General features: G+C 47.4%; 1 protein-coding gene across 8 annotated transcripts in view; it reads right to left on the bottom strand.

Moving 5' to 3' along the window:
* Bap170 (Brahma associated protein 170kD) overlaps nt 1-14911 on the bottom strand; it is a 79675-nt gene that overhangs the window by 6094 nt on the left and 58670 nt on the right. For 5 of the 8 annotated variants that reach the window (XM_025299274.1, XM_025299277.1, XM_025299276.1 and 2 more), the window contains exons 5-11: nt 9989-10629; nt 8728-9245; nt 5951-6342; nt 5627-5846; nt 4683-5073; nt 2003-2344; nt 1-27 (exon numbers count right to left, since the gene is read on the bottom strand). The exon at nt 1-27 is cut by the window's left edge. In XM_025299274.1, the coding sequence (XP_025155059.1) occupies nt 1-27; nt 2003-2344; nt 4683-5073; nt 5627-5846; nt 5951-6342; nt 8728-9245; nt 9989-10629 (2531 nt within the window). The remainder of the gene's footprint in view (nt 28-2002; nt 2345-4682; nt 5074-5626; nt 5847-5950; nt 6343-8727; nt 9246-9988; nt 10630-14911) is intronic. The other 3 variants (XM_025299278.1, XM_025299279.1, XM_025299280.1) reach the window with 3 other exon arrangements.

Here is a 14911-nt window from a genome sequence, read left to right as displayed (position 1 = left end):
CCTCTGCTGTTGCTGGCGTTGGGCGACCTGGAACGAGCGATTCGCGGCGGTTACATGCTGAGGCCAGCTGAAGTCTGGGCGTCTTCGATCGAAATCGGTCCTTCCTTTCTTATTCTCTTCCAACGACCGCACATACCACACCTCGCCGGGGAGGAGAAACGCGTGTGTATGTGTATGTAAAAAAGAGAGAACAATCGAAAACCATGCTGATGTTAGTACACTTGACAGTCGTCACGACTATTTCAAATTTCAAATCCAGAATAGCACTCCGTTAAATGTCGCTCCCATCGGCCCCTCTGATCTCGATGTCGTCGAGACTCGTCAAGAAGGGAAAGGATGGGGGACGACGTTTTGGTCCGAGTTCGCATACCGGAACGGAAACGAGGAAGCGACAAAAATCCGAATACATCAATCAAACGCTACGTCATATAAGCACAGACACTGACACGAGTAGTACAAAAAAGACAAAAAAGAAAAAACAGGGAAAGGAAAACGGAAACAAAACGTGTGTGTGGAAAAGAGAAACGAGTATCAACTCGCGAGATGTCTCGCTGCGTGTGGCGTGTGTCGTTAACAAATTATTCACCTCGTGTATACGTAATAAAACGATGATGACGACGACGACGACGACGACAACGACAACAACGATGATCGATATAAAAGAAAAAGAGAGAGAGAGAGATGGGGGAGGGGGAGGGGGAGAGAGAGAGAGAGAGAGGGAGGGAGGGAGAGGGATATTTTGCATGGGAGAGAAAGATTTTATCACACGCGAAGCGTGTATGTGTCGCCTAGTCGCTTAACGTAACTCGCTAAAGTGGGCCCAACGATTTCTCATTACGCGTTATCACTCGCAGTCAACGCGATCCCCGTTGGCGGCAGGGAAGCGAGGAGGGCAGAGCCAGAGAGACTCCGGGGGAATGATAACGAAGAGTACTCGCGACCTGAGCTAGATGTGTATATATACAGGGTATTTTTAATCTTAACAGGCAAATATTTCGAAAATATACAATTAAAAAAAAAAGAAAAAAAAAACTTTTTAAATAAAAGTTGTATGATGTCGAGGAGGACGTACAATAGTGACCTTGGTTTGACCTTGCGACATCTACTTAAGGTCAGAGGATGGTCAACCTAATTCTCTCAAATGGAACCCCCTATTTTTCAAATCATATTCTTATAGTTGACTTCAAGACCTTTTCAAAACGCTATAATAAAGTATTCTTTTATTGAGTACTTTCCGAGTTATGAGACTAAAGATGAGCTAGAGATTCAAGACGCTGCCACATAGATGTACAATAGTGACCTATTGTACGCCATGTTATAAATTCACGTAAATCGTGAGAGGTAAGGGGACTCACGGAAATCAAGCACCCCAAAAGAAACAGAAAACTACTACGTCCACGCCGTTGTTCCTGGGTAGCGCTAAAAGTAGAATTAGAATAAAAAGTGTATTTAAAAAGTGACCTCAAGGTGACCTCGACCTGAGCTTGAAGACAGACCTCGAAGTCAACTAAGGTCATCATTCTTTCTTTGTCTCAAACCTAATCGTTTTAAGATAGTGGATTGACTTAACCTTCACCTGTTAACTTTTGAGTCTCATAACTCGGAAAGTACTCGACAAAAAATATTTTATTATAGCGTTTTGGAAAGGTCTTGAAGTCAACTATAAGAATATGATATGAAAATAGGAGGTTCCATTTGAGAAAATTAGGTTGACCATCCTTTGACCTTAAGTAGATGTTCCAAGATCAAATCAAGGTCACTATTGTACGTCCCCCTCGACATCATACAACTTTTATTTAAAAAGTTTTTTTTGTAAAATTGTATATTTTCGAAATATTTGCCTGTTAAGATTAAAAACATTCACCTTTGTGTGTGTGTGTGTATATATATATATATACATAACTTACGGACGAGAAAGAGAGAGAAAAAATAAAAAAAGAGGAAAGAAAAAAAAACCAAGAAGAACGGACTACTTATTCTTGTTAATATACAACAATGATACCTGGTTGCTGGTTATTAGCTGGTTGGCACTGATGCTGGATGCGATGCTAGCAGTAGTGTTTGTTACGCAGGCAGTAGGGGTAGACACACAAGTCGCAGCAGCACTGGGCATGCAGTCGCTGCTGACTGTTACCTTAGTAGCCAATAGGCTCTTTATAATGGAACTCGACGTAGTGCCACTTCGATTATCTTCCTTAGCAACTACCTGGATACTTTGTGACTGTTGCTGCGGCTGATGATGAAATTGTTGCGGTTGTTGTTGTTGGTGCTGCTGATGCTGCTGCGGCGTTTGAGAGCCGCTGGCTAGCAACGCTTGGCTCAGGTGCGGATGCGATACTGATACCTAATCGACAAGGAGGCAACATACAAATTTTCAACCACCACGCGGACCCTGGGTACTGTTGTTGTGTATGCCGGCGTTTTGGAAAAAAAAGAGAAGAGTTGCGCAACTTAGATGTATGCGAGAGAAACACATGCTGCGATACATAATAGATACAGGTATGTATGCGCGAAATGCATACGTACAGGACATTGGAAAAGTGTAGCAACGAACCTTGAGAGATAATAATGGAGGATATGTAGATACGCAGCATGGAAAATTAACGGTCGGAAACCAATTATGTGTGAGGTGTTAAAGAAAAATACCGTTATTATACAATTGCACTTTATCGACATGCCTTTTTATACAGAGCGTCCGGGATCTTTTGGAAACGAAAAATTGGAAAGATTAATCAACTCAAACTGAGGAGAAAAGCACCGTTTTGCAAAACGTTTCGCAATACTTGTCGTTATTAATTGATTTAATTGATTGGAAATTGCCACATTTAGCTCTTATATATTTGGTAATTTGAAAATTTGTGTATTTATTTACAAAATGGTGAAGGACTTTGTTGTTCAGGATGGTTTAGTCTACAATTATATGACGGCTATTGTGTCTAGCGACAGGTTCAAGATTCGGAGTTCAAAGTTCAATATACTCATATCTATCTATTTTGCAAATAAGTACGCAAATTTTCAAGTTATTGATTAAAAAAGCTTCTGGATGTGGTCATTTTCGATCATTAATAACTCAATAACTATTGCGATTTTTGCAAAATGGTAACTTGACTCTTCTTCTGAGTTTGATCTGATTAATCTTCACAACTTTTTCGTTTTATTTTGCAAATTTTCCAGCTATCAATTGAGAAAGTTTCTAGATGTGGTCATTTTCAATCATTAATAATTGCGATTTTTGAACCCTAAATCTTGAACCTGTTGCTAGGCACAATAGACATCATCTAATTGTAGACTAGGTTCTGAAGAAAAAAGTCCTGTACTCATATTTTTCAAATAAATACGCAAATTTTTAAGTTATCAATTAAAAGGGCCTTTAGATGTGGCTATTTTCAATCAATAATAACTTAATAACTATCGTAATTTTTTCAAACTGATACGTGACTTTTCTTTTCAGTTTGATCTGATTAATCTTCACAATTTTTCCTTTCCAAAAGATCCCGGACACTCGGTATACGTAATAATAACGAAGAGATGCACTCAATTTCCAATAAACAAAGTAATAATTCAATAATCTCAGAACGTAAGAAACGCAGAAAATGGAACCATGTAACAATGTACAAAGACCCGATATTTCCATTGACAAAATACATCCTCCCATTATTTAATGTAAATTGCGCAATGTAAACATAGTTAGCTAATTATGTGCTGATATTGCTGTATTTGGCTAAAATTGAGCGCATTTCTTTTATTTACATATGCAAAAAGATACGCTGGTAAGATGCTATTATATAATAACGGTATTCTTCTTCAACATCTTACGTCTCTTCCTGTCGCACGTTGCTTATTTACACATCTTCTATTATCTCTCAAGGTTTGTCGTGTATACTTCTTTAACACCCTGTATATGCATTTCATATACATATGTATATATAGAAAATATATAGAGATCTCTCCGTACGTGTAGCGTAAAATTCGCACAGTCGAAGGAAGCGTTTGGCAAGCGTAGAATCGCGATATGCAACAATGATGATCCCACGGAAACGAATCCGATCGATATTCTACTAAAGACCGCAGCGACGATGCGAACAGAAAGTATCGTCCCTAGTATAGACGGAGTTTAACGACGCCTCAAGGTCGTAGAGTAGACAGACGAAAGAGCGGACTTTCAGAGATACTTCAGAGATACTTCGTACTCTTACAGTCTACGTTCTACACTCGTCTATACACGACACCCGGCGAGCTCGCGGAGCTAAGTCGAGAAGATTCCACGTGGCATGCAGAGTAAACTCTCGCACCTGTGTGTGTTATGTTACGGCAAGGAATAGTAGTAGTAGTAGTGGTGGTAGTGGTAGTAGTAGTAGTAATAGTGGTAGTAGTAGTAGTGGTAGTAGCAGCAGCGGTAGTAGTAGTAGTAAACTGTAGTAGTAGTAGTAGTAGTAGTAGTAGTAGTAGTAGTAGTAATAGTAGTAGTAGTAGGAGTAGTAGTAGCAGTAGTAGTAGTAGCAATAAACTGTAGCTTTTGTGTTAGGTGGGAAACCAACAATTAAGAATAGCGTTACGAAGCTACAACCAAAAGTGAGAAGAACCAAGGTCACGAGCGAACGAACGAACGAACGAACGATCGGACGAACGAACGGACGAACGAATGGCAGAGAACGGTACAGAGAGTTAGGACTCGGACCCACCTGACTTTTAGAATCAACCTTGGTCACTGGATTTAGGGACTGACTCGGGGTGTTGGACGGGGGCTTCGGCGGGGCGGATAAATGGGCCTTGAGGATCGGAGACGCGGGGGTTATGGGAGTCGTTTGCGTCCCGGACGCGGGATTATCGGCTGGGACCGTGCTATCGGGTGCGGGGCTTATATTCTTGACTGTACGCTGTTGAACGGGAAGCACCTTTACTGGAGTAGCGTTGATCGCCTGAATCGGGGCTGTGTTAGTAACGACCGCAGCAGTTTGGCTCGGATAAGTGATCGGTGCGGGCGTCGACCGTACTCGGATGCCTTCGTAATACTGGGTACCGGTGTTCTCGCCCTTCAACGGATTCGGCCCCACGATATTGCCGAAAACGGATCTGCACAGAGAGAAAACACAGCGTCGCGTATGTGTACGGGATGAGCGAGTGAGTGAATATGTGTGCGCGTCAGTTAGTCCTTCAGTGCCGTTCACAGTCAGGTCTCACACGTAAGATGCTCTTGAGCTTATCGCGCAAGACACTGTACGAGAGCCATTTCGTCAGCTACGAAGCACCTGACGAAGACTCAAGACACAATTTCCTGTCCGAATTTCAAATCTTCTTCTCTACGGGAGTTCCTCCCGCGGATCAGCAATTTAAGTACACAAACTGACTGGGAATATCGCTCTCAGACTGCTCGAGCTTTGCTCAGAAGCAAGACGATCGCTCTGTGTGCGGTGCCGAGCCGAGCTAGTCGTTACGAATCATCAGCGAATAAGGAAATCTAGAGACGCAGTGAGCTTCGAGCGTCGGGGGTGTCTTTCAGACGCTCGCAAAGAATACCTTCGCTCGACGCAGCCTTCACGGCGATTCGCAGTCCAAGACTCGAGGCGATGGGAATATAGCGAAGAACATCGCGATAGTCCGCACCTCTTTCACTGGGCTCTCTTACCTGACGCATCTCGGAAAGTGCAGCGGCGCTATCACGCCCCGCCTGCCGATCTTCGTGCAGCAGCCGAGATACTTCTTGTACAGCTCCTCTTGTTCGATGCGCACGCCCGGCGCAAGCTCGAACGTCGCCCTCACCCAGCCCAAAGCGAACTGCTCGTTCTCCTGTATGATCTGCTGATGCGCGTTCTGCTGCTGGATCGCGTTGGCCGTCTCCACTGCTTCTACACGTGGGGGGACAGGGAACACGGAGAAGATGATACACGACTTGCACGCTACTTGAACGAAGCTGTTCCACGCTTAAACTTGCGCGGCAACATGTACGTACTGTGCGTTGTCGACTTGGTCGAGGTCGTGGCCGGAGTCGTAGGTCGGGATGGCGCCGGACTGACGGCCGCTGGCGTCGCGGTGATGGTGGCCGTGGTAGACGGGTTAGGGGTGGACGTGGACGCCGTCGTGGTCGGCGCGACCGGAGTGGCCGGTGCGTTCTGCGCGTTGTTCTGCGGCAACGCCACCGTCGACACCGTCTCGACCACTCTCATCAGGATGCACGCCTTCGGGCCGTAACTCTGCGCCTCCACGGTGACGAGGGCGACCAGCGTGTCGATGGCGCCGCGCACCCGCGCCACGCTCGTGCACGGTCTCTCACCCAGCGAGGTTAAAGCGTACAAACATTCGAGGGTATACACTAAGAGAGCTATGTCGCTCAGGGCTAGAAATCTGCGGGGCATAACACAGAGGACGAGGAGCGTCCGTTAGAGATCAAGCGAGTGCTGCGCGGCGGGTTACTCTTTCCTTCGGTGACTTTCCGTCGCCCTTCTTGCCAGACTTTATGTTCTTGCCGCCGGTAACGGCGAGACGATGACGAGTTGCTCTCTGTCAGTGAGTAGCGAGTGACGATAACGGACTACTTTTGCAAAGCGATACTTTCTCCAATGACTGATTTCTGGCTGAACTGATCAGGGAGTACGTAAGAATCAAGAAGTCCCTGCGAGAAGCGCGCCGCACGGATGTCGAAGGATTCGAGTGAGAATATGCGTGTTTATACAGGGTGTGTCTCAACTCCACCGATACATGCGATAGATTCTATATCAGAAAATAAATAAATAAACGGCTCTTAGTAAATGTGTGTCCTCGAAAGCTTAGGGTGCTATTCAGAGACAAAACGAGCTTGGTTTAGTCGTAGTCTAACAGTAGTGTAAAAAATAAAAGACCAACGACATTTCTATTCAGAGGTATTGTTTTATAATTCATGCCCGTTTCTGTGGTCAAATTGTAGTTGATTTATAGCCACTAGTCTGGTTATCCCATCGGAATTGACCAATCGCACTTGCCAATACTGATTAACGACAAACGCGATTGGCTAATTCCGTTGGAATAACCAGCCGGTTAAGTTGACAATGCTGGCAGAAGTGGACATTAGTCTTGTATCAGATCTAATCTAGCTTAAATTTAAATTTAAACTGTAGGGATAGTCTAAGGTTGGTTTAATCTTTTAACTGCTACAGGGGCGTATGTACAGGGTGTCCGGAATATTTTAGAAATGAAAAATTGTGAAGATTAATCAGATCAAACTGAAAAGCAAAGTCAAGTATTATTTTGCAAAAATTGCAGTAGTTATTAAGTTATTAATGATTGAAAATGATCACCTTTAGAGATTCTTTTAATTGATAACTTGAAAATTTGCGTATTTGTTTGCAGAATGGTAAAGGACATTTTTGTTCAGAATGACCCTATCTACAATTATATGACAGCTATTGTGCCTAGCAACAGGTTCAAGATTCAGGGTTCAAAGTTCAATATACTCATATCTACCGCTAGACACAATAGCCGCCATATAATTGTAGATTAGGTCATTCTGAATAAAATGTCCTTTATCATTTTGCAGATAAGTACTCAAATTTTCAAGTTATCTATTAAAAGAGCCTCTAGATGTGGTCATTTTCAACCATTAATAACTATTGCGATTTTTGCAAAATGATACATAACTTTTCTTCTCAGTTCATCTGATTAATCTTCACAAGTTTTCGCTGCCAAGAGATCCCGAACACCCTGTATATGTCCTGAGACATATCCATCACATCAAGAATTTCCTTCTAATATTCTTGCTTCATGGCTTTATCTGTATTTGTGTCCATGCATCTTTTCTGGGTAATGTTCTTTTTTGGACGTTTTTTAACATTGAACCTGTCAGGAAACTTTCCTCCTCTGTGATCCAGTTAACTTTCCTACTTTGCTTTATTTTATTTGATGTATCCCATTGAAAATAATTTTGCTATCACAAGTTGAAAAAGAGTCTCAAAACGTAAACACGAATCTCCAAAGACGCGCTTTGACAATTCTCGGTGATTGAATTTCATTGGCTACGAAATATCTGAAGATAAATTTAAGATGATTAAATACAAGATCCTACTATATCCCGTCCGAAGGGTTTGATTTTTTCAGTCCGGATTTATTCAAATTTAAACCATTTCGGGAAAATGTCTCTGACTAATATAGTCTTAATTTATCGTTAGTCCACGGTAGGCCAGACTGTCGAAGGATTAACTAATCCAGAACTAAAGTAAGATTATTACGGTTTTACATGTCTCTGAATAGCACTCTTAATTTCTGAGATACGGTTGCCGTCCTAGAATTAAAAAAAAAAAAATATATATATATATTCTTTTTTTATCCATTAAATCGTGTTTTATGGATAACTAGACACACATCCGGACAAAAAAATTTTTAAAAACCTCTCCTACATTTGCAAAGTCTTCAAAAGCGTAGACGACGCCACGGTAAACGATTCTTCACTTAATATTCAGAAATTATCCAAATTGATGAGCATTATCTTCCAAAATAAGAAAGGAACGTGTTATATTAGCGTGTCGTATTAGCCTTCCTAACTCGCTCATCGCGACACATTTTCTCCCAGACATCGTTGTCATCTTCTGAAGGCTGATTTCAGAAAAGAAAAGTCAAGTCTTTGCGGACGTATGTTTATACCGAGACTTCCTCGCTTATTTTTCGACATAGAATCCTGCAAATCTATCGGTATAGTTCAGACACACACACACACACACACACATACATGCACACCCTGTATAATGCATACGTATTCACCTGCATATAAGTTCATATACACCGTCCGCCAAACCGAACGTGACGATCTCCTCGTTGCTGTCCTGCTGACTGATCTTATTAAGCACCTCGAGGCAGGATATCACGATAAACCTGTCCTGGGACTCGATTCCCCGGGCCACGCACGACAATACGACGTCCGATATCCTGTCGCCGGCCTCCTTTAGAATAATTTCATTCGCTATGTTCCCTAGTATGTCGAAGCCGAGTTGATGCAGATTGCTCCACCTCGCCCTCACGCACAGCAACACGAATCTCAGGAAACACCGGTTCCTGCCCAACACCGTGGCGTTCTCCGGCGTGAAGCTGAGGTTCCGCAGGATCGACGCGATCTGCAGCACGCGCTGCCCGTACGGGTCCTGCGTGCCTAACGTCCGGCCGACGCAGAACAGATCCTTGTCCTCCTCCTCGAACTTGATGGAATTTTGGTTCTGATCCTTCAGACTCTCATCCGAATGCGACGACACGAGCGGATCCAGCCGTGGGCAGTCCGGGAGAACCTGCGAGCGAGCACAAACGAGACGACGTTTCAGAATCTCGGAAGCGGAAGAAGGAGAATTAGCGGCCGGCAGCTTTGTGTTGCGATCCCGCGAAAGATCTCAAGGATTAAAAGTTCAAACAGAGCGTTAAGAAGAGAGAGAGAGAGAGAGAGAGAGAGAGAGAGAGAGAGAGAGAGAGAGAGAGAGAGAGAGAGAGAGAGAGAGAGGAGAGAGAGAGAGAGAGAGAGAGAGAGAGAGAGAGAGAGAGAGGAGAGAGAGAGAGAGAGAGAGAGAGAGAGAGAGAGAGAGAGAGAGAGAGAGAGAGAGAGAGAGAGAGAGAGAGAGAGAGAGAGAGAGAGAGAGAGAGAGAGAGAGAGAGAGAGAGAGAGAGAGAGAGAGAGAGAGAAGAGAGAGAGAGAGAGAGAGAGAGAAGAGAGAGAGGAGAGAGAGAGAGAGAGAGAGAGAGAGAGAGAGAGAGAGAGAGAGAGAGAGAGAGAGAGAGAGAGAGAGAGAGAGAGAGAGAGAGAGAGAGAGAGAGAGAGAGAGAGAGAGAGAGAGAGAGAGAGAGAGAGAGAAGAGAGAGAGAGAGAGGAGAGAGAGAGAGAGAGAGAGAGAGAGAGAGAGAGAGAGAGAGAGAGAGAGAGAGAGAGAGAGAGAGAGAGAGAGAGAGAGAGAGAGAGAGAGAGAGAGAGAGAGAGAGAGAGAGAGAGAGAGAGAGAGAGAGAGAGAGAGAGAGAGAGAGAGAGAGAGAACTCGCGTCTCACCCCGTCGACGTCTATCGGCGGCTGCTGCTGCTGCTGCTGCTGCTGCTGCTGCTGCTGCTGCTGCGTCGTCGTCGTCGTTGTCGTCGTCGTTGCCGTCGTCGTTGCCGCTGCCGTCGTCGTCGTCGTCGTTGTCGTCACCGCCGCCGTCGTCGTCGCTGCCGTCGCCGTCGTCGTCGCCGTCGTCGTCGACTCCTCGCTCTCCGTCGTCGACGCGAGGCCGGCACTGCCTTTGCTCTGCTTCTCCTTCTCGAGTGTCTTCCGTCTGGAGAACGTCGGCAGGTGGGTGGGTGGCTTCTTCATGAAGGCCCTCTCGTTCGTGAGATCTATCACGTCCTGGGAGTCGAGCACGTCCGACCAGAAGGAGTTGATCGAGTAGTTGCGGACGCGCGAGTACACCTCGATGAAGAGCTGCCGCGTACCGGGCGAGTCGAACACGCCGGCGTGCGCCAGGAGGATGTTCACCAGCCGGGGGTACTTGTCGAGCCGCAGGGTGTGCTTACCCTCGTTCGACAGGAGAGTGCAGACGTTGATGGCGAAGTCCTGCTCGTTGGGCAGCGGCGAGAGGAGCGACAGCGCGAGCTTGTCGTAATTGGAGGGCTTGTAAAGGTCCGCCGACAGTCCGTTGTAGTCGCGCAGGGACTCTGAAAACAGAAGCGGCGGAATAGCGGGTTCAGCACTTGCTATGCCAGGGGCAGCTCTCTCCCTCCCCCTCTCGCTTCGAGGCGATCTCGGGATACATAGATCTGCGAGGACGAGGGGAAAAGGTCGGGTGCAATTAACGTGATTGCCTACGAACGAGCCGAAGAAAGGCGTTCGGCTCGTTCATCGCCACCTTAGCTCAACCTTTTAGTCGAACCATGAAGATGCCGCAGGATCGCGAGCGCGCGTATCGTAATCCCCCTCCCCCAAGGTCCAGCGAAATTTTCAAGCGGCTCCTTTCGTCAGCTTCGCGGAGCCTCGAAGACTTGGCGTGTGCGCTGAAATCTCGCGAGCTTGCGAACGAGGCGTAATTAGCGCAACGGGACCAACGTAAGAACGCAGGTATTCAGCGAGCTGTCAGCCGCGATGACGCATTCCCGATCACGCCGAAGGTGGCGCGCGATATTGACGTAGCGGCGCGACGTTTACCTTGGCGGTGCAGACGCGCGAAGGTCGCGCGCGAACGTTCACGTGTTAGCGCGCGCGCGCGCCGGAGGTTGCCGATGATGACGGCGGTTTTTCGACGTGCAGCCGCCGACAGGCTGGCAACTAGAACAATTAACCCTTTGAAGCATGGTGGGATCCCACAATCCCACCTTTTCTTTCTTCATTTTTAATTATTTAACCTATCTTTTTGATATTCTCGTCCGAATTCTTTTCACTTCTATAAGATATGTTAGGTATTGATATACGTGCTAAAAAATGTAAAATGTCAATTTTTTTAAATTTAAGCATCCTGTAAATATAAACAAATTACATAAAATTATACAATTTTCAGTAAAAATTCATTCATAACGAGGTGATCTATAAAAACAATCGTAACAAAACTTGTTTATTTTACGTTTTTAAGGTCGCCGATTACGAGTCCAGGATCAGAATTTCGAAATTCAAAATGGCGAATCCAATATGGCGGACAAAAATGTTCAAAACCCTTCGATTTCGACAGAAATAGGTACATGGAGGTTTTTTGGGTCGCTCATTACGAATTTGTTATCAGATTTCCAAAATCCAAAATGGCGGGTCCAATATGGTGGACAAAAATGTTCAAAATCCTTCAATTTCGACAGAAATAAGTACATGGAAGTTTTTTGGGTCGCTGATCACAAATTTGTTATCAGATTTCCGAAATTAAAATCTATAATAGCATATCAAAGTTAGCCATTTGAAGTCGCCATATTGGATTCGCCATTTTGAAATTTTTAATTTCGACTCTATATTTGTAATTTATGATCGAAAACATATATATATACCGGGTTTGATACATATCCATAATATCATATCAAAGTTAGCCATCTGAAGTCGCCATATTGAATCCGCCATTTTGAATTTTAAAATTTTGACTCCAGATTCGTAATCAGTGACCCAGAACACCCCTAAATACATAATCGGTTTCTTTTACTATTAGAACCTTTATTATTAGAATCTTTTATTATTAGCATAGAACAATTCGTGCTTCAAAGGGTTAAGAGAAACGCCGCGCATTATCGCGGCGGCCGGTTGGAACAATGGAAACGCGGCACGAGGAGGAGAGATGGACGCGAGAAGAAGCGACGCCGACGGGTCGTTTGCGCGAGCCGAGCTTCTCTACCTCCTTCTCCCTCTTTCTTTATCTCTCGGCCGCTCTTTTTTCGCGAGTGTCAGAACTGACGAGACCGATGAGAGCTCGGTTGTATCTTATCCGTCGATACACGTCGCACGTTTCCACAAGAGCGAGGCGATTAAAATAATCTTTCACCCGCGAGCGTAAACGTCTGTTGCGACGCGAGAGGACTCTTTCTCTCTCTCTCTCTCTCTCTCTCTCTCTCTCTCTCTCTCTCTCTCTCTCTCTCTCTCTCTCTCTCTCTCTCTCTCTCTCTCTCTGTCTCTCTCTCTCTCTCTCTCACGAAATTGTCACGCGGCCAATCCGACCCTGCCGCGCTCGACGATGGCTCGTTGAGGCAGGTCACGGCTGGTTGATGCAACAAGAAAGCGGAGCTAGAGTCTCGCCGGTAATAAGGCATCGCGAGCTTTCGAATCCCCCCTCCCCCTCCCTCCACGCAACGGCAGGCCCCCCGTTGCTCGTCCTCTCGTCGTCCTCGACGAAGGTCTACGCATCGGCCGCGGAAACCTGGACAACTGTCGGCAACTACGATCCCCCCACACGTGGCTGAATATTCCTGAAGGCGAGCAGAAATAACGAGCTTGACGAGGCTGGCGCGAGTAAAATTGAATTAAATTAATTAGGCCCCGGTAGTATCCGGCGTGGAAATAGACGTCGCGAATATTCAGAGCGACTTGCGCGCGCAGATAAGCCATGATAAACGCGCGTAAACAATCGGAGCAATAAATGGCCCGGAGTTGCGAAAAATATCTGACCCCGCTGAGGGGGACCACGAGAGAGAGAGAGAGACAGAGAGAGAGAGAGAGAGAGAGAAAAAGGAAAGAAAGAGAGAGGGGGGAGTTTCAGAAACGTGCAATGTCCGGAGCACGTAGCCACTAACGAAGTAACAACGCAAGCGTGAAAAGCGAGGTCGACGCGGGACACGGTTATCGGTCATCGTCGAGAGGGCGCGGAGGGAGGAGGCGACGCGGGATGCGCTTATCAGCGCGGAGATATCTCGTGAGTCGCGGACCCGCAATAGTAAGATAGCCGAGCACGCTAATCCCGGCGGCGGCGTGCGATTTCCATACAACGGCTGTTTCATTCCGCTCGACGACGCTCTCACGTCGCGCGCGCGTCTCATCATTATCGTCCGCTCGCTTCGGCGAGCGAAGAGCCGGAGTAGCCGGGAAGGGTCGCCGCTACTCGAGCGTCGAACTGAGAGAAGGGGGAGAGGGGAAACGAGCAGGAATATTCATCCGTTTACTTGTTTACGCACCGCTTGATCGCGCGATCAATTATCGCGTCGTCGCGCGCGCGCGCGCGTCCGACGCGACAGGACGACGCCGGGCGCGCTCTGCAGCAGCAAGGTGATCGACTCATTCCTGATGCACCGCAAGTAGGTTGTGCGTGCTCTCTCGGTCAAGGTTGGCTTTCTACGCGAGAGGGTCCTGCGACGTACGCTCCGCGCGCGCGCTGGAGCTTCGCTCGTTCAGCTCGGCGCTCCGTGTCTCTTCTCCCGCCGCGCTTCCGCGGACGCGTTCTCAGGATCTAGTCCTGGCACCGACGCACAGACAGAGAGGACATCGCGGCACTCGCTCTCTCTCTCTCTCTCTCTCTCTCTGCTCTCCCCCTCTCTCTCTCATCCATCTCCTCGAGAAGGGTAACGAGAGACTCGCGTGAGCGAGCAATCTCGGAGGACGGGATCACCGAGAGCGAGATCGAGTTCCCTGTGCAACGTCCTCGGTATTATCTGCGCTCCGGAACGCGCAGGAGGACTTTAGCGGTGCGCGTAAGAGAGAAAGAGAAAGAGAGCCCTTATCGGGCAGGTCGAACACCGAGCGCGTGACGTTATCGCGGATCGCGGTAATCTTTTCCGCCGCGAAACCGCGATCAATATCGCGTCCCAGGCGAAGTGTCGAGTTTCGCCGGAAACCAGCGGTAGGGGGTGGGGGAGCCAAGGGGAGAGGGGAGAGAGCGACCGACGACCGGTAACGCCGTTACTTCGTGGCGAAGAAGCACGGGGTGCCGGGGCGCGGAGGGGAGGGGGCGGCGGAAGGCAGAGACAGGAAAGGAGGGTCCGCGCGCGCGAAGGAGCTCCAAGGGGGCTCTCGTTAATAAAATCATGGCTCGTCAACGGCGCCGCGAAGTGGCGCGTATCGATTTCAAGCCGAACACGCCGTGTTTCTCCCCGCGGCGCGGGGGGAGAGAGGGGGAAGAGAGGGGCAGGGGCAGCGGAAAGCGTCTCACGAAAGGCGCGATAAACAACAATGCGGCGATGAAAGCTGCTCGCGGCGCGCGCGCGGCTTACCGTTATAACGTCGTTGCGCGCGCGCGCGCATGCGCATTCGCGGCCAAAGTTGCCGCTCTCGGCACTTTTTAGCCACATTTCCGTCGAAGCGACGAATCGATACACGCCGCGCGTTCAATCGCGCCGCGCGCGCGTCTGAGATCGCTCGCGGGCGCGCGCTGCGGAGAACGACGACTCGATGTTCACGGCGGGATCGCCGCGCCACCGGATTTCCAACGATGTTGAAGAATGCGAAGAATGCGACGATGAAGAAGCGACGAATTTCTCGGTATCCGATCGAAGCATCCGCCAGCACTGCTTTCCGCCGCTATTCACCTCGCGCTATTCAGTTCGC

The sequence above is a fragment of the Harpegnathos saltator genome, unplaced genomic scaffold, assembly GCF_003227715.2.
Source record: "Harpegnathos saltator strain DR-91 unplaced genomic scaffold, Hsal_v8.6 scaffold259, whole genome shotgun sequence".
Lineage (NCBI taxonomy): Eukaryota > Metazoa > Arthropoda > Insecta > Hymenoptera > Formicidae > Harpegnathos > Harpegnathos saltator.
The sequence above is the reverse complement of the archived record's forward strand: the minus strand, read 5'-3'. Positions and strand labels throughout refer to the sequence as shown.